The 23,317-nt window shown below is 48.1% G+C and overlaps 1 protein-coding gene across 3 annotated transcripts in view; it reads right to left on the reverse strand.

Annotated features, from left to right (window-relative positions):
- Positions 1 to 261: 261 nt before the first annotated feature.
- The window catches only part of nalcn (sodium leak channel, non-selective), an 81,766-nt gene continuing 58,710 nt past the window's right edge, over positions 262 to 23,317 (reverse strand). For 2 of the 3 annotated variants that reach the window (XM_067255083.1, XM_067255082.1), the window contains 29 exons: positions 21,574 to 21,710; positions 20,577 to 20,718; positions 20,357 to 20,430; positions 18,922 to 19,023; positions 16,930 to 16,999; positions 16,702 to 16,793; positions 15,996 to 16,118; positions 15,611 to 15,667; positions 14,916 to 15,036; positions 14,638 to 14,769; positions 13,973 to 14,140; positions 13,252 to 13,356; positions 12,976 to 13,082; positions 12,709 to 12,829; positions 12,497 to 12,595; positions 12,216 to 12,309; positions 9,828 to 9,934; positions 9,653 to 9,727; positions 9,086 to 9,205; positions 8,915 to 8,983; positions 8,545 to 8,693; positions 8,278 to 8,371; positions 7,262 to 7,394; positions 6,024 to 6,139; positions 5,670 to 5,827; positions 4,725 to 4,875; positions 4,242 to 4,388; positions 1,372 to 1,498; positions 262 to 1,266 (listed from right to left, as the gene is read on the reverse strand). In XM_067255083.1, coding sequence (XP_067111184.1) covers positions 1,085 to 1,266; positions 1,372 to 1,498; positions 4,242 to 4,388; positions 4,725 to 4,875; positions 5,670 to 5,827; positions 6,024 to 6,139; positions 7,262 to 7,394; positions 8,278 to 8,371; positions 8,545 to 8,693; positions 8,915 to 8,983; positions 9,086 to 9,205; positions 9,653 to 9,727; positions 9,828 to 9,934; positions 12,216 to 12,309; positions 12,497 to 12,595; positions 12,709 to 12,829; positions 12,976 to 13,082; positions 13,252 to 13,356; positions 13,973 to 14,140; positions 14,638 to 14,769; positions 14,916 to 15,036; positions 15,611 to 15,667; positions 15,996 to 16,118; positions 16,702 to 16,793; positions 16,930 to 16,999; positions 18,922 to 19,023; positions 20,357 to 20,430; positions 20,577 to 20,718; positions 21,574 to 21,710 — 3,372 coding nt within the window. In that variant the 3' untranslated portion in view covers positions 262 to 1,084. The remainder of the gene's footprint in view (positions 1,267 to 1,371; positions 1,499 to 4,241; positions 4,389 to 4,724; positions 4,876 to 5,669; positions 5,828 to 6,023; positions 6,140 to 7,261; positions 7,395 to 8,277; positions 8,372 to 8,544; positions 8,694 to 8,914; positions 8,984 to 9,085; positions 9,206 to 9,652; positions 9,728 to 9,827; positions 9,935 to 12,215; positions 12,310 to 12,496; positions 12,596 to 12,708; positions 12,830 to 12,975; positions 13,083 to 13,251; positions 13,357 to 13,972; positions 14,141 to 14,637; positions 14,770 to 14,915; positions 15,037 to 15,610; positions 15,668 to 15,995; positions 16,119 to 16,701; positions 16,794 to 16,929; positions 17,000 to 18,921; positions 19,024 to 20,356; positions 20,431 to 20,576; positions 20,719 to 21,573; positions 21,711 to 23,317) is intronic. The other variant, XM_067255081.1, reaches the window with a different exon arrangement.

Here is a 23,317-nt window from a genome sequence, read left to right on the forward strand (position 1 = left end):
AATGAACAGGGTGGACGTGGTACTGTTCATTGCCGATAGGCTAATGTGCAGGAGCTTTGAAACATCTTTGCTCTGGTTAGGTTGCCAGAACATTCAACTTTTCTCCAGTTTTCAATCCATTATAGTAAAAATGCTGTAGTGAGATGGTGGCGTTATCCTTGAGATAACTACTGAAGCTTGTTCCAAGCAAAAACACCTGGATTCACCATCTTGGTGTAAAGTGACTAGATAGGAATGCACACGCCCAACAATGAGCATAAATGACTAAACAGATTACCATGAGTACAAATTACAAAAGAACATTTAAAATCTTTCAAAGGATTTTGGCACAATCAACATTGACACACATGACAGGGGTACAAACGCATGAACATACAGCTAAGAAATGAATAATGATATTAATCAGTAAGCAGCTGTTTGAATACAATCACTTATATGTATAATTTTAATAAATAGTTAAGTATATTATTTCATCACCTTACTATAAAATGTAATATAATTTTTTTTTTTTAGGTCTGATGAAAGTCTTAAATACATTTGATGTAAGTTCCTTGGAATCTATAAATCTGATCTAGTTAATATGACTCTTTATAAATCTGATATAATAATTTCTATGGCTCTTTGAAGAGACACAATTTTCTTACCAGAACATTCCTTTAGAATCCCAACAGTGACTGAGACTAAAACAGCATACACTAGTTTTGCATGGAGCCACAACACAGCAAGGCTCTAAAGGGGTCAGACAGGAAGTGGAGGTGGAGTCTACAAGGGGTCAGACAGGAAACAGAGTAGGGGCTTAAAGGATTTTGACAGGAAGTGAACGTGGAGTCTACAGTCAGACAGGAAGTGAACATGTAACCTAACTGATGTCAGACATTTCAGCCTTCACAGTCTCTTGGTTCACAGAAAGTACGTCTGTCACTCGAAAAAAACACACACATCCCCCAAAAAACAGCAGAGAAGCACATCTCCTCCCCAGGTAACTTTTTGGTCCTTCGACTGATTGTGTTGGTTCAGATAGAGAGCAGCAGTTTTGGTCCTTCCTTCAATGTTTGCTGTAGGTTCACACCGCAGTGCAGACCCGCTAAATGTTAATGAGGTCATCGCCGCTCTCGTCGCTCTCTACGGTCAGCTGGCGCGTCCACCACTTCTTGACCTCTGACCCAGAGGAGGCCTCGTCGGTAACCGGGGTCATCTTACACACCATGGACTTGACGCTGGTGCGTCCTGGGAAAACAGTGCACGGAATGACACTTACATAAATGACTAGCAGTACGACACCTTCAAACAAATAGAAAAATCAGTTAGCGGGTCAGTCGTTGAGTCGATTGGCCGGTCGGGGAGTGAGTGGGCGAGTTGGCCGGTCTGAACAGTACTGACCTGCGGGAAGCCTCCACTGTCCCAGCTTCCTCTGGGGGCGCCCCAGTTCGGAGGAGTCCTGCCTGTAGCCCCCCCTGTCAGACAGGGTGGGGCTCAGCAGCTGCTGTAGTCCACTCAGCTGCACAGAGAGAGAGGGGGGGGGGCATTCTGAGAGTGAGTGATCAGTGTGTAGAAGAATGGCTCTGCGCTTCTAGTGATGAGGATGTTCATCACTGAACAAAGTATGCGAAGTATGCTTATTAACTGTAATATGCAGAAATGACGCCTGTTTATATGCACAATGCAATTTTCTATCAAACTGTAAGGTGTAGTATTCATTCCTCGCTTTCCACAACTCGCCAGAGTAGCCCACACGTAATTCACCCGTATCAGGTACGCGGTGAATGTACTGTGTGCAGCTGCGCTGACACTGATTACACCCAATTATTAACCTGGTTGTGTGTGTGTGTATGTGTGAGACTCGGACCATGCCATGGTCCATCTGATTCCTGCATTCAGGCAGAAATTAAAGCTCTGTAAACCTGTTGTGAGGACATCAAAACAGGGGACCAGTGAGGCTATGCTTGGACTGTACTGACTGGGATATGTTCACGACTGCTACCAATAGTCTGGATGAACTCACAGAGGCTGTGACATCATACATCAGCTTCTGTGAGGACTGCTGTATTCCAACACGCACCAGGGTGAACTTCAACAACGACAAGCCCTGGTTCTCAGCAGAGCTCAGAAGGTTGAGGTCAGAGAAGGAGGAAGCATTTAGGAGTGGGGATAGAGACAGATTCAAGGAGTCGAAGAACAGGTTTAGCAAGGCGGTGAGAGAGGCTAAACGACTGTACTCAGAGAGACTGACGCGCCAGTTCTCTGCTAACGACTCTGATTCTGTCTGGAGAGGGCTCAGGCAGATTACTAACTACAAGCCCAGAGCCCCCCACTCCACTAACGACTCCTGTCTGGCCAACGACCTGAACGAGTTCTACTGTAGATTTGAAAGACAATTGGACTGTCCTGATCTACCCCCTCCCACCCAAGAGGCCTCCCCCTCCCCCCTCTACAGTGACGACTCTCTCCATTCACGAGAGTGAAGTTAACAGACTTTTCAAGAGGCAGAACCCCCGCAAAGCAGCTGGGCCGGACTCTGTCTCTCCAGCCACCCTCAAGCACTGCGCTAACCAGCTGTCTCCGGTGTTTACCAACATCTTTAACACCTCCCTAGAGACAAGCCATGTGCCAGCCTGTCTCAAGTCCTCCACCATCATCCCTGTGCCCAAAAAGCCAAGGCCAACAGGACTCAATGACTACAGACCCGTCGCCCTGACCTCTGTGGTTATGAAGTCTTTTGAGCGCCTTGTTCTGGCACACCTCAAATCCATCACCGACCCTTTCCTGGACCCACTGCAGTTTGCCTACAGAGCCAACAGGTTGGTGGATGACGCCGTTAACATGGCTCTCCACTTCACCCTACAGCACCTGGACTCCCCACGATCTTACGCCAGGATACTGTTTGTGGATTCCAGCTCTGCCTTCAACACCATCATCCCCGCCCTGCTTCAGGACAAGCTCGCCCAGCTGAACGTGCCCGACTCCACCTGCAGGTGGATCACAGACTTCCTGTCTGACAGGAAGCAGTGCGTTAAGCTGGGAACACAAGTCTCTGACTCCCGGTCCATCAGAACCGGATCTCCTCAGGGCTGCGTCCTTTCCCCTCTGCTCTTCTCCCTGTACACCAACAGTTGCACCTCCAGTCATCCGTCTGTCAAACTTCTGAAGTTTGCGGACGACACCACCCTCATTGGGCTCATCTCTGACGGGGACGAGTCTGATTACAGGTGGGAAGCTGACAACCTGGTGACTTGGTGCAGCCAGAACAACTTAGAGCTCAATGCTTTTAAGACAGTGGAGATGGCTGCAATCTCCCTACCCTCGAGGACCTGCACACCTCGAGGACCCTGAGACGAGCGAGGAAGATTTTGGCCGACCCCTCCCACTCCCTGTTCTAGCTACTCCCCTCCGGCAGAAGACTGCGGTCCATCAGGACCAAAACCTCACGCCATAAGAACAGTTTCTTTCCATCTGCTACTGGCCTCTTCAGCAAGGCCAAGGACTCCCATTGACATTCATTCATTATTTAACCCAGTATCTGATTGCACTATGTTGACCACTCATGCTGCTCATTCTTATTCTTATATATATTTTATTTTATATTTAAATTGTTTTATTCTTAGATTGTTTAGTTCTTAGGAATAGTTAAACATCTGTACATTTACTTAATTTAAGATTCGTATATGTTTAGTGTTTGCACCTCCCTGCCACCATAAATTCCGTGTTTGTATAACATACATGGCGAATAAACCGAATTCTGATTCTGAGTGATGCGAGTGTGTGCTGTACCTCTGCGAGGGGTTGTCTTGGTTGTGTGTGTGTGTGCAGTACCTTGTGCTGCGATTGGTGGTCCCGGGTGTGCGTGTATGTGAGCGTGTGTCTGTCGTGTACCTCAGGCTGGGAGAGATTAACCTGGTTGTGTGTGTGAGTGTGTGTACGTGTGTGTGTCTGTGCTGTGCCTCAGGCTGGTATGGGTTGTCTTGGTTGTGCATGTGTGTGTGTAAGAGGTCGTGCGAGTGTGTGTGCGTGCTGTACCACGGGCTGCGAGGGGTGTTCCTGGCAGTGTGTGTACGTGTGTGTGTGTGTTTATGTGAGAGGGTGTGTATGGGTGTAGGAGTGTGTGTGGGTATGAATATGTATGTATGTGTGTGTGTGTATGTGCGTGAGCATATGTTTGAGAGTGTGTGTGTGTATGTGCGTGAGCTTATGTGTGAGAGTGTGTGTGTGTACGTGAGCATTTGTGTGTGCGTGTGTGCGTGTACCTCAGGCTGTGAGGGGTGGTCCCGGCTGTGTGTGTTGTCCTCGCTGGGCAGGGTGGTCTCTATGCTGGGGGGGTTGAGGAAGCGGCTCAGCTCCTGCTGCTGGCTCTCCCGCAGACTGTGGATGATGCTGCAGGACTGCTGCTGCTTCTGCGCACACACACACACACACACGTACATACGCACACACACACACACATGCACACGCGCTCACACACACACACGAGAGGATGTGGTGAGTGTGCGTCCAATAATGGCGGCTTTGTGCGAGATAAATAGGCTAAATGAGAGGAGGAGAGAAATAGAGAGAGATGGAGCTATGTGAGATAGACAGTGTCGCCTTCCTCCCTTTGCTGCGGCTTCCCTAGAGTTTTCGGTGCAAGTGTGTGTATGTGTGTGTGTGCGAGTGTGTATGTCTTTGTATGTGTGTATTTGTGTGTTCATATATGTGTCTGTGCGTGTACTGTATGTGTGTGTGCGTCTTACGGCGCGGATGCGTTTGAGGCACTTCTTGAGCCACATGCGTATGGTCTGCTTGGCCACCTCCTCCTCGATGGTGTACTCCAGCTGCTCCCTCGCCAGCAGCTCCTCCACCTGCAAGGACTTCCTGATGTCCACCGAGCGGTACGACAGCATGCTGCATACACACACGCCGTACGCCCATACACACACACGCGCGCTCACGCACATACACACACATACATACACACACATGTACGCACACACACACACATGTATACACATACACACACATGCAGACACACACAGACAGACAGAGGACAGTTTAGTTTTAACTTCTACTCGGAAGTTCAAATGTGTTTTCCTATGTATTACTGTGTGTGTGTCTTATGTTTTAGTATGTGTTTACTTATGTGTTAAAGTATGTGTACTATGTATACTATGTATTAGTGTGTGTGTGTGTGTGTGTGTGTGTGTACATGTCAGTGTTTGTGGTGTTAATGTATGCCCAGTGTTTCCTCTATGTTGATTAAAATTTTTTAGGCCGTCTATCAGCAGTGATTGTTAGAGTGCATGTCAGAGAATAGCACGGAGGGAGCTTCACACCGCAGTTGGGATTGCGTGTGTGCGTCCTTGAGAACTGCAAGTCGTATAACTTATGTTGTCAGTTCATTTAAGCCTGTTATTGTATAAGTCTATAGTTCTTGCAAATTTTAATTAAATTAACTGGTGATTTTCGTTGTTTTGTATTCTTTGTAGAACTTTGTTTCGGCTGGGGGGTGGGGGGGTCGCTGCTAAAAGAAATCCTAGAGGAAACACTGATGCCTATGTATAAGTGTATAAGTGTGTGTGTCTGCGTAGCAGCGTGTGTGCATACATATCAGTATGTGTGCGTGTGTCCATCTATGTTTCAGTGTGTATGGGTGCGTGTGTGTGTGGGCGTCAGCGTGTGTGTGCGTGTGCGCGCGTCACCTGAGCACGTCGTGGAAGGTGACGTCCCCCCCGTTGTGCAGGCGCTCCATCTCGTAGCACATGTGCTTGAAGAGCAGCTTGTCCTTGTCCAAGTCCACCTCCAGCCGGCCCCTCAGCAGGCGCAGCAGGAACTTCACCCTGGACGTGGGGATCAGCCCCTGGACACAGCGGGGAGGGGAGGGGGGTGGGACGCGGTCACGACAGACTGACAAGACACTAGGACTCGCTCTCCCATCCCCTTCCCCCTTTTCTATCCCTACTTCCTCCCCTTTTCACCTCTCATTCGGTTCTTCTTCTTCCTCCCTTCTTTATTACCCCCCCCCCCCCCCCCCCCCCCCGCGGCCCCGGCCTCACCTCGCGCTTGTCGTCCACCATGTTCCAGATGATCTGGAAGTGCCGCAGGTCGTTGTAGCTCAGCAGCTGGTCCTCCTCCGTGGAGTAGAAGAGAGAAAAGTTCTCCACGATGATGGCTGACAAGAGACGCAGATAAAACTGGTTCTTACAGGGAAGCTCACCTAATCACACCCAAAACCCAGTATATCCATGACATATCTTTTGTTTCGTTCTGTATGCTGTAGTAATTGGCCACAGCTGTGCCCAAGTAAATGTTGAGTTTGAGTTCCAGGTTTTCCCTGCTCGAGTGTTTTCTCCCTGGGTGTGTGTTCCAGTCCTGGTCTTGTCTCTCTTTCTCCTGGCTCCCTGCACTCCAGTCTCTCGTTCTAGTCACCAAGCTGTTGGCCATGTGTGATTACCCTGCCACGTGTATAGGTTTGCTCCCTTTGTCAGTCCTTGTTGCAGCGTTGTTCGAGTCATGTGAGTATTCCTGCCGTGTTCCTGTTTTGAGGATTCTTTGTTCTCTTTGATCCTGCCTCTGTCCCCTTGCATTTGGGTCCATCCTGTGCACTCCCCCTGACAGTAACAGTCTCCCCAGTTACTACTTCTGCCTTGTATCTACCTTGCATTAAGGGTGACTAGAAATATTGTTTTATCATTTTAAACCCTATCCTAACTGGCAGTGTAGCAAAAGACTTGGGCAAACGTACATAAAAGACAACTAACATTGATAATCTATGTGCGGGGGACTGCATTGCGGGTCAATGGGAGTGTATTCCCTCACTGGTCCCGTTGTCAGATAGCTTGCCGTCTCTACCAAAACACACACTCCATAAAGCCAGCGGGTTTTCAGCTCAGTCAGATCTACAGAGATGAACAGGGAGATAAGACTGGGTCCCTTCCATAGAGCTCCCCTGGTAATGGTTTGATATGGCCCGTGTCCACCCCCACCCCCTTCCTTTATGTGTCATTACCTCTTTCCCTCTCTCCCCCTCTATTCCCCCCCCCCCCCCCCCTCTCTCTCTCTCTCTCTCTCTCTCTCTCTCTGTGGAGGTGAGACCATCGTTTCTGCATGGCTGAGAGTTTTATGAGCAGTGATAACATTGTCTGAGACACGATAGGGCTGATTGTGCTTTAGGAGCTAATGACACGCAAAAGCTCGACCCTGTGTCTTTCGGTTGAGGGATTGTACCTCACACGCGTGCGCACGCGCACACACACACAACCCTACACGCTACATTCTACACACACACACTTACCCACGAGAAGGTTGAGCATGATATATGCTATGATGACGTAGAATGAGCAGAAGTAGATCAGAGCTCCCGCGTAGTTTCCACAGTCTGTCTCCCAGTAGCGGTGCTTGTCTGGGGTGCAGAAGGGGGGCTGCACCTGGGGAGGGGCGTGGGGGGAAACCCAAACACACTCAGTACCCAACACCTGGGGCCTCCCTCTCAAACACCGGGCCTCCCCTCTGAGGGATAGCACGCAGATGGAACTCTCACACAGCCAGCGCCAGAGCAGATGCTTACGTAAGCAGACCTTTGAGTGTATGTTTCTATGAGCAAGTACACAACACAGATACGGTTCGGAAGAAAGCCCAGAGTATGGTACACTTTCAATCAGGCCTGGATTGGTAATCTGGCATATCAGGCAAATGCCCGGTGGGCCGACGCACTTGGTCTAATATGATATTGAATATATATAGAAATCTTTTTTTTTTTTATATATTTGGTTTTTATAAACTTAAAATTGGCCAACGACAGGCCCATAACGCAGGGACAGCGATCCATTGGTTCATTTTCCAGACTGACACTGGGCTGGCCCAATCACATCTCTTAACAGGCTCCACCCCTCCCCCTCTGTTTCTTGTGTCAGATGCAGTGGCTCAGAGCCAAAAACCTGTGGATTAGGATGGAGAAACAAAAGCGCAAGGGCAAGGGGGGTGCAGAGAAGTTTAGAGGTTGATGCCTCAACATGTGGAAAAGTAACCGACTTGTTTAGTGCTGTAGCTTCAGTTTCAAAGCCTACAGTACCTGACATTTTGCAAAAAACAGGTGAACATAGAACATGGAGGAGAGGTGATTGGCCATGGCACCTGTCAGGCAGAGGAGCAGGTGTCTGACCGACCAACCGATTGCGGTGGGCCGGTCTGAGCAAAAATGCCAGGGCCATTTTTTTGTCCCAGTCCAGCCCTGCTTTCAATTCTTGTTATCTGGCTGATGTGTCTGTGTAAGTGTGTGTGTGTGTGTGTGTCTGTCTGTGTGTGTCCTACCATGCAGTCATGCATGATCTTGTTCCAGTCCTCCCCGGTGACGATGCGGAACAGAACCGTGATGGCCTTGCCCGCCGTGGAGAAGTTGGCATGCCTGAGGACACACACAACATAACACACACACATAAGGACACGCATCGTCAAGAAACACGCACAGACACACACACACACATCCAAACATTGAAACACATGCATGCACACACATATTCTTTGGATTCTTTGTTTTGGAGCTTCAACATGGAGAAAGCATGAAATGAGCATGCTGACCTGTTGATGTTCTCGCCATACTTGACGGTGCCGAAGAGGACCACGCCAGCGAAGGCATAGCAGAGGAGGAGGAGGAACATCCCTACGATGATGAAGAAGCTCTTATACATGCTCACCACCACGGTCAGCAGCAACATCTTCAGAGTCACCTGGAGACACACACACACACGCGCACACACACACAGAAATATGCACACACAAACATTCATGCACAGAAATACACCCACACACACACACGTATGCATACACACACCCCACGCATACACACGCGCACACAAACCAAGAGAGCGACGGATGGTCAATGATCTGTCCGTTTTCAGGAGGGCATCCTGGTTGTGGTTGGTGGGTGTGTTGGCAGCAGCCTACTCACATGCTTTCCACAGATGGTGAAGAACCGGAACACGATCACACACGTGCCCATCATGTAGGTGTAGTCATTCTGCACACACACATGACACATCCCGTTCAAGTTGTGTGCTGTGTGTTTTATTTGTCGAAGTGTGTACGTGTGTGTGTGGGGTGTGTGTATGTGTGGACTCACCAATAGTGCAAAGTGGAGGACTATCCATATGACCCCCAGTGATGTCACCAGCAGGTCGTAGCGGTTGCGTCTGCTCTGCCAGTACCCGGCTGGCGACATGGCGATTAGCTTCATTGTCACCTAGGTTACCACCACCACAACAACAGTCATCAGAGGACCAATGATGTCAGGCTGTGCTCAGCCAGAGAGACTACCTTTCATTCTTTCAAGCACATGACTGTAACCTCCCTCCATACATAGACCTACCTAATTATGTATACCTAGCCTCCTTATATAGACCTACCTCCATACTTAGACCTACCTCCATACTTAGACCTACCTCCTTATATAGACCTACCTCCTTATATAGACCTACCTCCTTATATAGACCTACCTTCTTATATAGACCTACCTCCATACTTAGACCTACCTCCTTATATAGACCTACCTCCTTATGTAGACCTACCTCCATACTTAGACCTAACTCCTTATATAGAAATACCTCCATACTTAGACCTACCTCCTTATATAGACCTACATCCTTTTATAGACCTACCTCCTTTTATAGACCGACCTCCACACACCTACCTCCAGCACAAAGATGAAGTTGAAGACTACAGACATGGTGGCCAGGGGAACGGTCACTTGATGATCCACGTCCCACTGTAAAACACACACACACGTACACACACACACGCCTGAACACCCCACCCTTGACACAAAGGTTCAGTGGAAGAGGTTTCTGAGAGCACAAGAGCCTTACCTTGACAGACAGCAGAACAGACTGCGCCAGCACCAGCACAGCGATGCCTCGCTTGAAGAAGGGGTGCTGGGTGATGTCATACATCTTGGCTCTGAAACCGCCAGTCTCTGTGAGGGCGAGGAGAAGACAAGAGACTAAACCAACGCGGAGAGGACGGGTATCATCAGGTCCCACACCACATCGTCTGGAATACACTTTTTGACGCAGCAAAGCCATACAGACCCTGTAGCCTGTTGCTGCTGAGCTGTGGTTTGGAGAGCTACGCTACTGCACAGGCATTCCACAGTAATCTGCAATGCTGTCAGTCAAACTTGGGGGGGGGGGGATTAAGACTGACAAATGATCAGGAGGGCAGGTGAAAGCAGGGGTCTGCTATGGTGGAGAGCACAGGGAAATGAGTAGGAGGAGGAATGAGAGGAGGAAGAGGAGGTTTTACACAGAGAGTCCAGACAGTTTAATGGCATGTGTTTATCTGCTCTATAAAGCTGGGAGGACTGGTCAGTATATTTGTCAGGGAGAGTGGACCATGGCTTGCCAATGGCTGTTTATCTGAGATGAGGTGCCTCCTCTCCTCACACACCCTGGTCAACATCTCCAGACAGTGATTAGTGATAATATCGATTGGTAATCAGACATGAATATGACGGGTCTCATGAAAGAGGAGTCTACAGAGATGTCCCACCATCTGTATGTAATACATGACTCTCAATACCACAGGCCCATTTCACCCTGACCTCACCCATTCCAAGCAGAATTCTTAGCTCAACCTGACCCAGCCCCGCCCAGTCCAGTCTTTTCCCGTCCAGTCCACCCAAGCTATTCTCAGAAAATAACCAAAATGTCCAGTTAAACAATCCAACCCGAGTCAAATATCAACATCAAATCATTGATGACATAACATCATTTTGCACAGCCAGGAATCGAACCGACAACCTTCTGATTAATAGCCCGATTCTCTAACTGGTCAGCCATCTGACAGGACAGAGACAGGAACAGAGACAGAGAGAGGACAGAGAAAGAGAGACGGAGAGAGACAGGCAGAGAGAGAGAGAGAGAGAGAGAGAGAGAGAGAGAGAGAGAGACAGATACGGAGACAGACAGAGAGAGAGAGAGACAGAGAGAAAGAGACAGAGAGAGACAGGAACAGAGACAGAGAGACAGACACAGACAGAGGGGGAGAGGACAGAGAAAGAGAGACGGAGAGAGACAGGCAGAGAGAGAGAGAGAGACAGATACGGAGACAGACAGAGAGAGAGAGAGACAGAGAGAAAGAGACAGAGAGAGACAGGAACAGAGACAGAGAGACAGACACAGACAGAGGGGGAGAGGACAGAGAAAGAGAGACAGACAGAGGGAGAGGACAGAGAAAGAGAGACAGAGAGAGACAGGCAGAGAGAGAGAGAGAGAGAGAGAGAGAGAGAGAGAGAGAGAGAGACAGAGAGACGGAGACCGAGAGAGGGAGAGGACAGAGAAAGAGAGACAGACAGAGAGAGAGAGAGAGAGGGATAGAGAGATAGAGACAGAGAGAGAAAGAAGGTGAATCTGTATCAGCGCGTGGAGCCAGGCAGCCAGGGGGTGTTGGATGTGGATCAGAGTCAGATTAATACGCCTGCTAGCCGACGAGTTGCTGACTAAGCCTGCTCCATCGATTTCCTGTTAGCCGTGGGACCGACTGAGTTAACTGGCTACATCGAAGCCTGCAACACCCCCCCACACACACACACGCATACAACCACCTCCCTCTCCTCCCCACGGCCCCATCCACCTGCCCCAGGCCTCTTTCTACCTCCCCCAGGCCCCCTCCACCTCCCCGAGACCCCCTCCACTTCCCCCAGGCCTCCTTCCACCTTCCCCACGGCCCCATCCACCTCCCCCAGGCCTCTTTCTACCTCCCCCAGGCCCCCTCCACCTCCCCGAGACCCCCTCCACTTCCCCCAGGCCTCCTTCCACCTTCCCCACGGCCCCATCCACCTCCCCCAGGCCTCTTTCTACCTCCCCCAGGCCCCCTCCACCTCCCCGAGACCCCCTCCACTTCCCCCAGGCCTCTTTCTACCTCCCCCAGGCCCCCTCCACCTCCCTGAGACCCCCTCCACTTCCCCCAGGCCTCTTTCTACCTCCCCCAGGCCCCCTCCACCTCCCCAAGACCCCCTCCACTTCCCCCGGGCCTCCTTCCACCTTCCCCACGGCCCCATCCACCTCCCCCAGGCCTTTTTCTACCTCCCCCAGGCCCCCTCCACCTCCCCGAGACCCCCTCCACTTCCCCCGGGCCTCCTTCCACCTTCCCCAGGCCCACGTCCACCTCCCCCCTGCCCTCTTTCCACCAGCCCCCTCCACCCTCTAACTTCAAACGTGGTCACATTGCACAGCACACTGTCCACGCAGACTAACCTGGGCGTGGGGGCAGGTGGAGGGGCTGGGCTATCTTCAGACGACTCTTGAGATCTTCCCACCTCCTTTGGTCCACAGTCAGTAGAGCTGTACCCTGGACAGGGAGAAGAGGGAGACGAGGGAAGGAGGTTTGTAGACTCAGCTAGACACTAAGCTCGAAGAACAGGGAACGTTTTTCCCTCCACAAAAGCCCGGTCTAGTACCGAGACGGCCTTTCGTCGAAGTCGCCTGTCAGGAGAAAACACAGCAAATGACGGGCGAGAGAATGGAGACCTTCTCACCTTGTTCTCATTGAAGTTGGCGATGACCACTCCCACAAACAGAGTCAGGCCAATCATACAGCCCAGGAACACGAACACATGAATGTAGATACCGTGGATCTGTGGGAGCAGAGACGCGTCAGGATGGATAGATGGATAGAAATTATTTTCTATAACTCCATGTAGAGCACTTCGGTACCTATTGTGGTTTTTGAAAGTAAAAGGGTGTATACCGATCCAACACGATGAATAATGACGTCTCTGACTTCCACCCAGCCTTTGAGTGACAGCACTTCGAATAGTGCCAGCATGGCATTGCCAACGTTGTCAAAGTTAAAGTTGCGAGGGTTGGCCCTGAGGCAGGAATCAAAAAGGAAAGTTCAGACGAACTAGCATAAGAGCAGATATCTGACGTGTCTCTGAATATGTTCACACAGCCTGTGCAGTGGTGAGTGGACTGTTAGGTCGGTGTGTGTGTGTGTGTGTGTGTGTGGACCCACCAGACTCTGGGCACCCAGAAGCCTGGCTTCTTCTCCCCTGGTTTCAGCTTGAGGTTGAGGTTTTTTGACACGCTCACATTGATCCGGAAGATTCCATGGCAGTCCTCCTGTTAACCAAATCACACAGCTTAGTTATGTCACTGCAACAAAACGTTTGGCTAATTTAGATGACTGGTTGATACTGGGGTTCCTGCTGACTCGGCAGAAGAAAATCCCTGCTCCTCATTTTAATTCTAGGGACATAAGCTCTACAAGAAGGGAACGGAGATTCCATACCCGTTTACTGATGTGTGGGTCGTTACACTTGGCGAGTTTTCCGGCGAAGAGCTGCACCCCAAAGCTCGCAAACACCAGCATCAGTGTGAGGAGCAGGATGGAGACCTGTGTGTGTGTGTGTGTCAGAGGTAGAGAGCAAGAGAGAGAGAGAGAGAGAGCGAGAGAGACAGAGACAGAGAGAGACAGAGACAGAGAGAGAGAGAAAGAGAGAGAGAGAGAGAGAGAGAGAGAGAGAGAGAGAGAGAGAGAGAGAGAGAGAGAGAGAGAGAGAGAGAGAGAAGGGGAGAAGGAAAGAAATAGACAAAGGGATAAATATAGAAAACAGAGTGTGTGTGTGTGTGTGCGAGCGTGCGTGCGTGCGTGTAGGAGAGAGAGATCAAATGGATGAGATGGGAGTCAGACAGGGCTTTCCCAGAGCGATGAGCAGAGCGCTGGGGGCAGCCAGGAGGCTGGCAGCTTAGGGTGTCAGGGAAACCTGGCAGAGCTCCACACTCAGTCAGCACATACTGCACTGCTCTTTCATCTGGCAGGGGAGGGGGGAGGGCGGGGGGGTTGTTGCAACACTACTGGGAACACGGATCTATCACAGAAAACCACTCTAGTCACATCAAGAGGCTGCTCGTTTCGAACATCCCGATTTTTTCATACCGCGTTTGTGTGAGTCTGAGAGAGACTGCGTGTGGGGGTGTGCTTGTGCATGTGTTTATGTTGCACCACTGACCAGGAAGATCTCCTTGAAGCCCTTGATGACTTCCCGGACCACCTTTCTCATCTGCGGGACCAGTTTGAAGATGCGGAGGGGCCGCAGACAGCGTAGCATCATCAGCAGCTGGGCACCTGACTCTGGGGGAATGTTGTTGGGCAGCCAGCAGAGGAAAATCAGGCCCAGCTAGAGGTGACAGGAGGGGCAAAAGAAAAGAACAGAAATGACACCGTTCTTATCGCTGTTTAACAGACAGAGGTGACTAGATGTGACTTGGATTTTTTTTTTTTGTGCGTCTTTCTGTTTTCAATGCGATAACACATTCCAGCCCATAAAATAATCCCCATGGCACATGATGAGCAAAACAAGAGTTGTTTTCAATAGCGGCCTGAAAAAACAACCAGCGATGAATAAAGCATGGAAATGAAGATGATTATGATTCTGAAGAATTCAAGTCGAAAAGTTGTTTAAGGTCATTAAAAAACAATCGCCAGAAGTTGAGACAGACTTCTCCTTTTTTTTTTTTTTACAGAAATGGGTTTACGATAACCATACATATGTACGATCAGAAGACACTCTCTTTCTCCAGCGGGAGGAATATCTCACCAGGTAGATAGAGCAGACCACAGTGGGGAACATCGACTACAGTACTACAGGTAGAGCGGACCATGGTGTGATCTTACCAGATAAATGAAGATGTCCATGACTCCTCCGAAGTCCCTGATGACGGCGGTTGGGGTGAAGAACAGGCCATCAGCCATGATCTTTAGGTTCAGCTCGATGCTCATGAAGATCACAAACACATACTCTCCGATCTGAAACAGACGTCGTGAGTCCATCACAAACACACTCCCTACACACACATACCTCTACCTACACAGATAAACGAATACAGCATGGGCCTTAGAGTCGTTCTATCCAGTGTTTTCCTGCCGTGCTGTTCTCGTCGCGTTCGAGTCACCTGCAAGGTGGGCACGTGCATGACCCTGGTGAAGGGAGACTCAAACATCATGGAGATGCAGGAGCAGATGGTCACCACGATCATCACCCAGTCCAGATAAGTGACCAGCCCCAGGAGGTCACTGTGGGGAGACGGAGAGAGAAACAGACTCATACATATGCACACACACAAACGCACTTACACCCACACACGCACAATTTGAACACACACGACGAGTCCTAGTTCCTCTACCGCAGTACTGACTTTAAGTAGGCCAGGCTTCGACAACATTTCCTCTGCTATCACCCCTTTCATCGCCAACCCCCCCTCCCCTGACACACTCACCCCCCATACACATACTTCCCCATCTAATACAGAGGGATCATTCAAGGACTGCTCTTAAAGGGGGAGGGAGACAGAACACTGCGGCCCAATCTTTTTCACAGTAGGATCTTTCCTGCAGTCCCCTGGTGCCCAGAGAATCTGATAGAAATTAAATTTTCTCGGTTTTAGAATCTGACTCCGAGGCCTGCAGAATCCCAATCACATTATGTAACTGCAAGGAATACAAAAATCTATTTCACAGCTCTGCAGCTTTCTCAATCCTCCCCACTCTCAGAAGTAAGGGGGCCAATTTTGGATGAATCAAGTTCGGCGTTCCAAATAGATAATCCATAGTTTCTAGATCAACATGAATTAAAAGGATTTAGACTCACTAAAGCTGGTGATACTTGGTGTTCTTCACTGCTCCGGTGATAGGATCTGTTGTAGACCTGGACACGAACACACACATTTACAAAAGTGTTTATTACCTTACAAACACCCAGAAATTCCATCACCTTATTCCCTCAAATTACTGTGTAATTTATGGCTGTAATTTATATAGTGCTTTTGCAGTAGATACAATATAACTCATTTCATACTTATGTGTTAAGTATTTATTTAATACTAATGCAGTCCCATTATAGGTAGTACAAACTGTAACTAATGTAGTACTAAAGGAGCACTGCTATAGTACCACTGTACTCAATATGGTCGTTATTAAGTACTTATATTCTCTTGTTTACTACTGTCAGGCTGGGATCTTTCTTCAGTACTTACGCGTTGAAGCGAGCCCTCACTACTGTCCTGCAGAAGTTCCTGAAACGATGCTCTCGCCCCACGATGAAGAGAGGCTTGTCAAAGTATGGGTGGTTCTCTCTCAACTCCTCCTCCTGGACCTTCCTGTTAAGTCACACACACACACACACACACACACACACACACACACACACACACACACACACACACACACACACACACACACACACACACACAATAAAGATACATTGTCAAAGTAGGGATGGCTCTCTGTCAGATCCTCCTCATGGATTTTAAACAACCACATACACATAATTATCGAGTGCATGGAGGGTGGGGGTTAGATGGCTGAGCGGTTAGGGAGTTGGGCTATTAATCAGAAGGTTGTTGGTTCGATTCCCGGCCGTGCCACAATGACGTTGTGTCCTTGGGCAAGGCACTTCACCCTACTTGCCTCGGGCGAATGTCCCTGTACTTTCTGTAAGTCGCTGTGGATAAGAGCGTCTGCTAAATGACTAAACGTAATGTAAATGTAATGTAAATGGAGCATGGTACTACTGTCCCGTCCTGTTCAGTTTCAGTAACACACACCCACACACAACACTGATGGGTTTCTTCAAAGTGATGGGTCTGTAATGAGATTCTTCTAACACTACTCTAACTGCCAGCTGTGCCTAGGTCTGATTCGGCTTCGGATGCGAGTGTGTGAGTCTGGGTGTGTGTTTACCGTTTCATCTCGGCCTGCTCCTTCTTCTCCTGGATCATCTTGATTTCGCTGTCTTCTCTCTGAGCATTGCGGTAACGCACCGTACTGGAGTGCTGAGAAGAGAAGAGAAGCAAACTTGGATAAGGGCACGTGTTCACTTGCAACCTCCTTCAAATCTACAATTTGGATTAGTGATGACACACAAAGCAATCCACAGACGTTAAAGACTCCCAAAGACCCAACACTTACATCTTGGGTGAGAGTCTCGAGAGACTTCCCTCTACTGATCCTCTGACTGGTAGAACCATGTCTCAAAGACCTGAGAGAGAGAGAGAGAGAGAGAGAGAGAGAGAGAGAGAGAGAGAGAGAGAGAGAGAGAGAGAGAGAGAGAGAGAGAGAGAGAGACTCATTGTGAATTGTGACTTACGTATTGTGAATTGACATTCACAAATGCCTCAGGACAACACTCAGTCAATCTGGCCAAACCAAATTCAAAGAAAACAAAAAGAGAAATATGTTGTTTATTGGAAAGAAGTTACATAAAAACAGAGTCAACTAGAATGCTATTCGGATCTAAAGAGACAGTACACAATGGCAGACTACCTGACCACTGTGTCTGATCAAAAATTAAGGAAAACATTAACTATGTACAGACTCAGTGAGCACAGCCTGGCAGTAGAAACAGGCCATCACAAGCAGACCTGGCTACCCAGGGAGGACAGGATGTGCTGTCTCTGTTCATAGGGAGAGGTGGAGACCTCCATTTCCTGACAGAATGTGACCTTTATAAAGAAATTCGAACAACATGCTTCCCCAAAATTAGAAACAAACGTGAAGAATATGAAACTTTAACAGATAGAAACTTCTGTATTTAGCCTAACTGCTTTATGTTTGCAGCAAAGTATTTAGCAACCTGTCCTGACATTAGGGACAACCAGTGGGACAAGGTATAATACATAAGGCATGGCATATTTTAATTTTGTATTCACTTTGAATCACCTTTTTCATCTGTTTTATTCACACTATGTTATTTTAATCTACAGTGTGTGCATGTTTACGTATGTATATACTGCATGAGCATGTAGATATACATGTGTGTTTGTATGTATGCATACTACACAGTATGTTTTGCTTTGGTACGTTTGAAATATCTCACCCTATAAAATTTATCATTCAACTATTGAATTACTGTTTGTTTGTGATTGATGATACTTATTAAGTTGTATGATGTTTATAATTACAGGCGTTGTCCCTTCACTGTGGCCTGTGGCCGAGCTGAACATTCATGCCAATAAAGCATGTTGAATTAAATGTAATTGAGAGAGGGGGGAGGGAGAGAAAACCTGAGAGAGAAAGAGAGAGAGAGAGAAAAAGAGAGAAAAAGAGAGAGAAAAAGAGAGAGAAAAAGAGAGAGAGACAAGGACATGACTATACTAGTGTGTGTGAGTGCGTGTGTGTGTATATATGTGTGTGCCTGTGTATGTATGCGTGTGTTCCTGCGCGTGCGCACAGGCAGGTGTTATTTGTGCTTCGCATACTATGTTTCAGCGCTGCACAGAAACACTTGCGAAACACCTGCGCACACCTGCCCGCCTAGCTCTTTTGGCTACATCAAGGGATCGTTGTTTCGAAATGTGTTTTGTGCCATTCGTTTCCAGTTGCTAAAAGGCTTAAACAAACAAACCATGGCTGGACTCGCATCCACCATGGCAATGGCTGGCAATATATAAAAAATATATATATATATCTCGATATTGTCAATTTTTTTTCGATATTCGATATATATCTCGATATGTTTGCATTTGCATTTAAATAATAAAAAAACATGATTTTCTTGTGCCCTCATTAGAAAACAACAAAAACAATTGAGATAGAACAGCTATTGTTACAATAGTACAAAAGGTGCAGTGCAAATTTTGCCAAAAGTTGGCAATTTTTTAAAATATATATATATATTCGATATTCACAATATTTTCAGATTTTACATTGTCGTCAAAATTATTATGATATCATCGCTAATATTCGATACATCTCTCAGCCCTACCACCATGCTATTATTGTCTTGCATCCAAGTCTTTTAGTTGTGGCCAACTGCAGGTAACCTAGCCTTTATAGGTTATTTGCTATTATTATGTTGCGCAAGGCATGGAATACCCCCCATAATGTGTGTGCCTGTGTGTGTGTGTGTGTGCATGCGTGCGTGCGAATGTGTGTGCATGTGTGCGTGGGTGCGTGACAAACCTGCGCTCCTGGCGGATGTGATGCTGGACGCTGAGGATGGAGCGCTCCTTGGCAGGCTGGCCTTCAAAGGACCCGCTTAGCATACGCTGTCTGGTGCAGGCTCTGGACAGCACACACACACAAACACACACACACACAGTCACTACACCTCACACATTATCTCCCACATACACAGACCTGCTTCCCACGCGCATTGAAAGCACCATATGTGGCAAAACCACAGGAAGACACAATTCTACTGTACTTCTACAGATAGATACAGTAGAAGAGAGAGACACAGTTCACGCAGTAGATAATCCACCCCCCCCCCTCCCCCTCCAACCCCAAATTATTATAGAGCTAATGGCACAAATGGCTAGTAGCACAGCTTCAGCAGTTGGGCCACTGATGACTGACTCAGACATCAAGTGAGTGTGTAACCTTTCAGCAGGGTACCAACCCTGGACAGAGCAGCCACCCGGGGTGCCAACCCTGGACAGAGCAGCCACCCGGGGTGCCAACCCTGGACAGAGCAGCCACCCGGGGTGCCAACCCTGGACAGAGCAGCCACCCGGGGTGCCAACCCTGGACAGAGCAGCCACCCGGGGTGCCAACCCTGGACAGAGCAGCCACCCGGGGTGCCAACCCTGGACAGAGCAGCCACCCGGGGTGCCAACCCTGGACAGAGCAGCCACCCGGGGTGCCATTCTGATGTGGGCACCATCTTTCCAGCCGGGCTGCTGGCGCTCCCTGGCTAATTGCAGAGTCATGTACCGGAACCCAGCTAATGACGCTCTGGGCTTCAAGAGTGTGTCCTCACCCTATTTATGGCCACTCTACGTGATTAGTTACTCTTTGGCCGTGTGTGTGTGTGTATGTGTGTGGAGCTAGAACAGACTGGAGAGGACGTGCGGTGACTACTGATGCGATGTCTGGCGGCTAAATTGAGGAGATGGAGGAAATGAATGCGATACTCACACACACAAGCACACACCCTCCCACACCTCCATACATATTGACACACACGGTGTAGAGAGGCTAATCTTCAGTTAGTGCCATCGCGTCCATGCAAAACCGTTATCAAACTATTCCATTATAGAAGCGAGGTCCATAATTTGTGCAAGCGTTTGTGTCTGTGAGCTTGATAACGAGATAGAGTGTCCGTGCCAATGCCTGAGACAAACAATACTAGACCATCACATTTCCATAAACTGAACCTGCAGCTAAATCTGAAGTGACAGACCAAATTACACATGAGTTTTCAACAGTCCAGGGTTCAGATCTACATGTTGTCAGCAGAAGACATCTACTCCTCTGCTCTGAAGCAGAAGGATGTTAATGACTCTACACAAGAAGACGGAAGGTCTGGAGGTCTTACCTCAGTGTCTTATTGAGGAAGGATAGATGTCGGTCTTATTTCAGGACCTGACTGAGGAAGGATGGATTGAGGTCTTACCTCAGGATCTTATTGATGGTGGTCTCCTTCTCCAGGAGGTTGCGAGCTCGAATGCTGAATATTGACCTCCGCAGCTGAAAGGAAATAGGGTTGTAGTTATATCCGCTAAGGATACCCAATACAGAAGTTCAGCTGAGACATGTTATAAAAATGACTCCAATATGTACTAACTGGGTCCACTCTTACAATGTGCATCACAACTAGTCGATGTCATGGTTACCTTCTGGTCAATGTACTTGTTATCCTCGATGGCGGAGCGTTTGGAATGGTCACAGGACGATGAGGAGGCAGAGGGGAGACGGCGGAACAAACAGCTGGTGTCCTGCTGCTGACGGTCAATGAACTGCTTCATGAAGCTCTCTCTGTGAACCAGTATACACACACACACACGCACAGCACAGACAGCGTATTACCAAACTGTAAGTGTGAACACGCATACTTTAAATTGAACTTACAAGTTGCACACTGAACATTCAGCCAGAGACATGGAACACAAAAAAAATTTTCACTCGCAAAGTGCACGCACGTTTTGTAAAGCTAAAAGAGGGAGCGGATGGAGTTGGGGAGGCAGTCTGGGATGGTGAGAGAGAGACCCAGCTGTGCACTAATCAGCTTCTTTAAAGGTACAAAAGGAATGATTCGGGAAAAATAAGGTTTTATCCACTTTAAAGATGTTGTGGGAGCTAATGAGGACCTCTTAGAGTTGAACACAGATAACTCAGAGCCAGGGGAATATCAATTTCTAATTTTGGAGTGGCCCGCTACTTTCCAGCCTATTGTGCTCCAGCCATCCTGTTTCAGCTTACAAAACATATTTATAGGCTGGCCTTCCCCCTAAAATATTACCTATTTAATCTTTAACAGGAATTACAATTATGTGTGTATGTGTGACGGAGGAGGGAACTGATTAGGGGGGTGATTGAGTCTAATCTGGGATCGGAAGAACAAATATAGTTCAGACAGGCTCTGTTCTGTTCGGGGAGTCAGGTGGCTGAGCGGTGAGGGAATCGGGCTAGTAATCCGAAGGTTGCCAGTTCGATTCCCGGTCATGCCAACTGACGCTGTGTCCTTGGGCAAGACACTTCACTTTACTTGCCTCGGGGGAATGTCCCTGTACTTACTGTAAGTCGCTCTGGATAAGAGCGTCTGCTAAATGACTAAATGTAAATGTTCAGGTGTGTGTGTGTGGGTCTGTTTGTGTGTGTGCAGAAAAGCACCTAATCCTGGGGACGGTGAAGTCAGAGGGCAGCTTGGAGATCTTAACCATCTGCGGCCTGTTGGGGAACTTCTCAAAGATCCTCAGGCGCAAAGGAAGCTTCTCCTTCGTGTCCGCATTGGCCTCACTTTGCTTCAGCTGGAGACAAAGAGAAAGGAGAGAAAGAGACAGATAGATGGAGAAAAAGAGTCATAAGTGAACCGGTCGATTCTGTTCAAAGCTACAGTGAAAGAGAGGACACGGTTTAGGTTAGGGTGAGAGAGAATCAGAGAGCAGAGGAAGAGATGGAGGGAGGACGACAGAGGGAGAGGATGTTCGGGTTAGAGAGAACGAGACAGGAGAGACAAAGAGAGAGAAAGAAAGAAAAAGAGAGCGACGAGGGAAGGACTCCACTTCACTTGATAACTCACAGGGCCTTGGAGAGAGCTGAACCAACTGGGGAAGGTTTAAAGAGACGCACTGCAGCTAGACCGGGAGAATAATGATAGGACTGTGTGTGTGTGGGGGGGGCGGGTGGTGGAGGGGGATTAGAGGATAAAACGGGAGCTATCTCAATCTCTGCCCTACAGATGGCAGCAGCAGACTTACCTACCGCACACACTCAGTAAAGCACAGAGACCAGCCCCACCGTTTGGGGGATCCAACTTACGTTTGATTTAAGAAGGGGTGAAAGACGCAATGGGAAAAAAGAAGAAAAGAAACAGATTACATTTCATGCAAGACAATGGAGGGCTGAGAAAGACTGCAGACATGACTGTGGGAGGAATCACAGTGAGGTCAAATAAAAGACAATAGAAATGAATTAGACCAATTAAATGGCCAAAGTTTCATATAAAAGGGATACTGATATTCTCCGTCTGGGAGGGTGGGGTTCATCTGATTCATGCCAGATTGGAGGAAAACACATTTGGCTCTGTAAAGAATTACCACTTACTATTCAGAACAGACAAAGGCCAGCACACAATACTGTGCAGGGCTCCAGACTAACTTGTTGCCTTGGTTGCACTGGTGCGCCTAACCTTTTTATTTAGGTGCACCAGCACAAAATTTAGGTGCACCCAAATTTTTCCTTGCGTCGCCACAATTTCAAGGTCACCTTTTTATCACGCTCCATATACATTCATATATATTATGTAAATGATCTTAAACAAGAATAAGGTGTAGGTAAATATTTTTTTTATTTGAAGCACAATCATACTGTATATATATATATATATAAAAATCTTTTAAGTGCTTCACTGAGCTACCAAACTAAAACATTTTAAGCAAAATAAAACATTTCAAAATAGAAAGTGCTACAGTTTAAAAGTGCTTCCCTGAACTGAGACCTAACATTTCATGGCTCAAAGTCTTAGTCCCACCTTGCTGTCCCATGCCCTTCAGATGGCCAACACCTGTAATTTGGCCTTCTTGCCCTATGGCCTTGGCTAATTCATCTTGCCACACTCTCCCTAGCATCAAAATCCTAGCTCCATGGGTTAGCTCCATGGCCCAGCTTCGTAACTCAGGGGTCCGCAATTCATTTTTACAAGGGGCCACATGAGAAACCTGAAATGTGTTGGAGGGCCTCATCAATTTGCTCACTATTCATTTTCTCCCATTGTAAAAAGCAGTAAAGTATATATTTTGATTAGCTGCTACTGGTTATCAGAAGAATAAGGATATTCTGTCAATATTTATATAAATTTACATTTAGTCATTTATCAGACACTCTTATCCAGAGCGACTTAGGTAAGTACAGGGAC

The sequence above is a fragment of the Osmerus mordax genome, chromosome 2, assembly GCF_038355195.1.
Source record: "Osmerus mordax isolate fOsmMor3 chromosome 2, fOsmMor3.pri, whole genome shotgun sequence".
NCBI lineage: Eukaryota > Metazoa > Chordata > Actinopteri > Osmeriformes > Osmeridae > Osmerus > Osmerus mordax.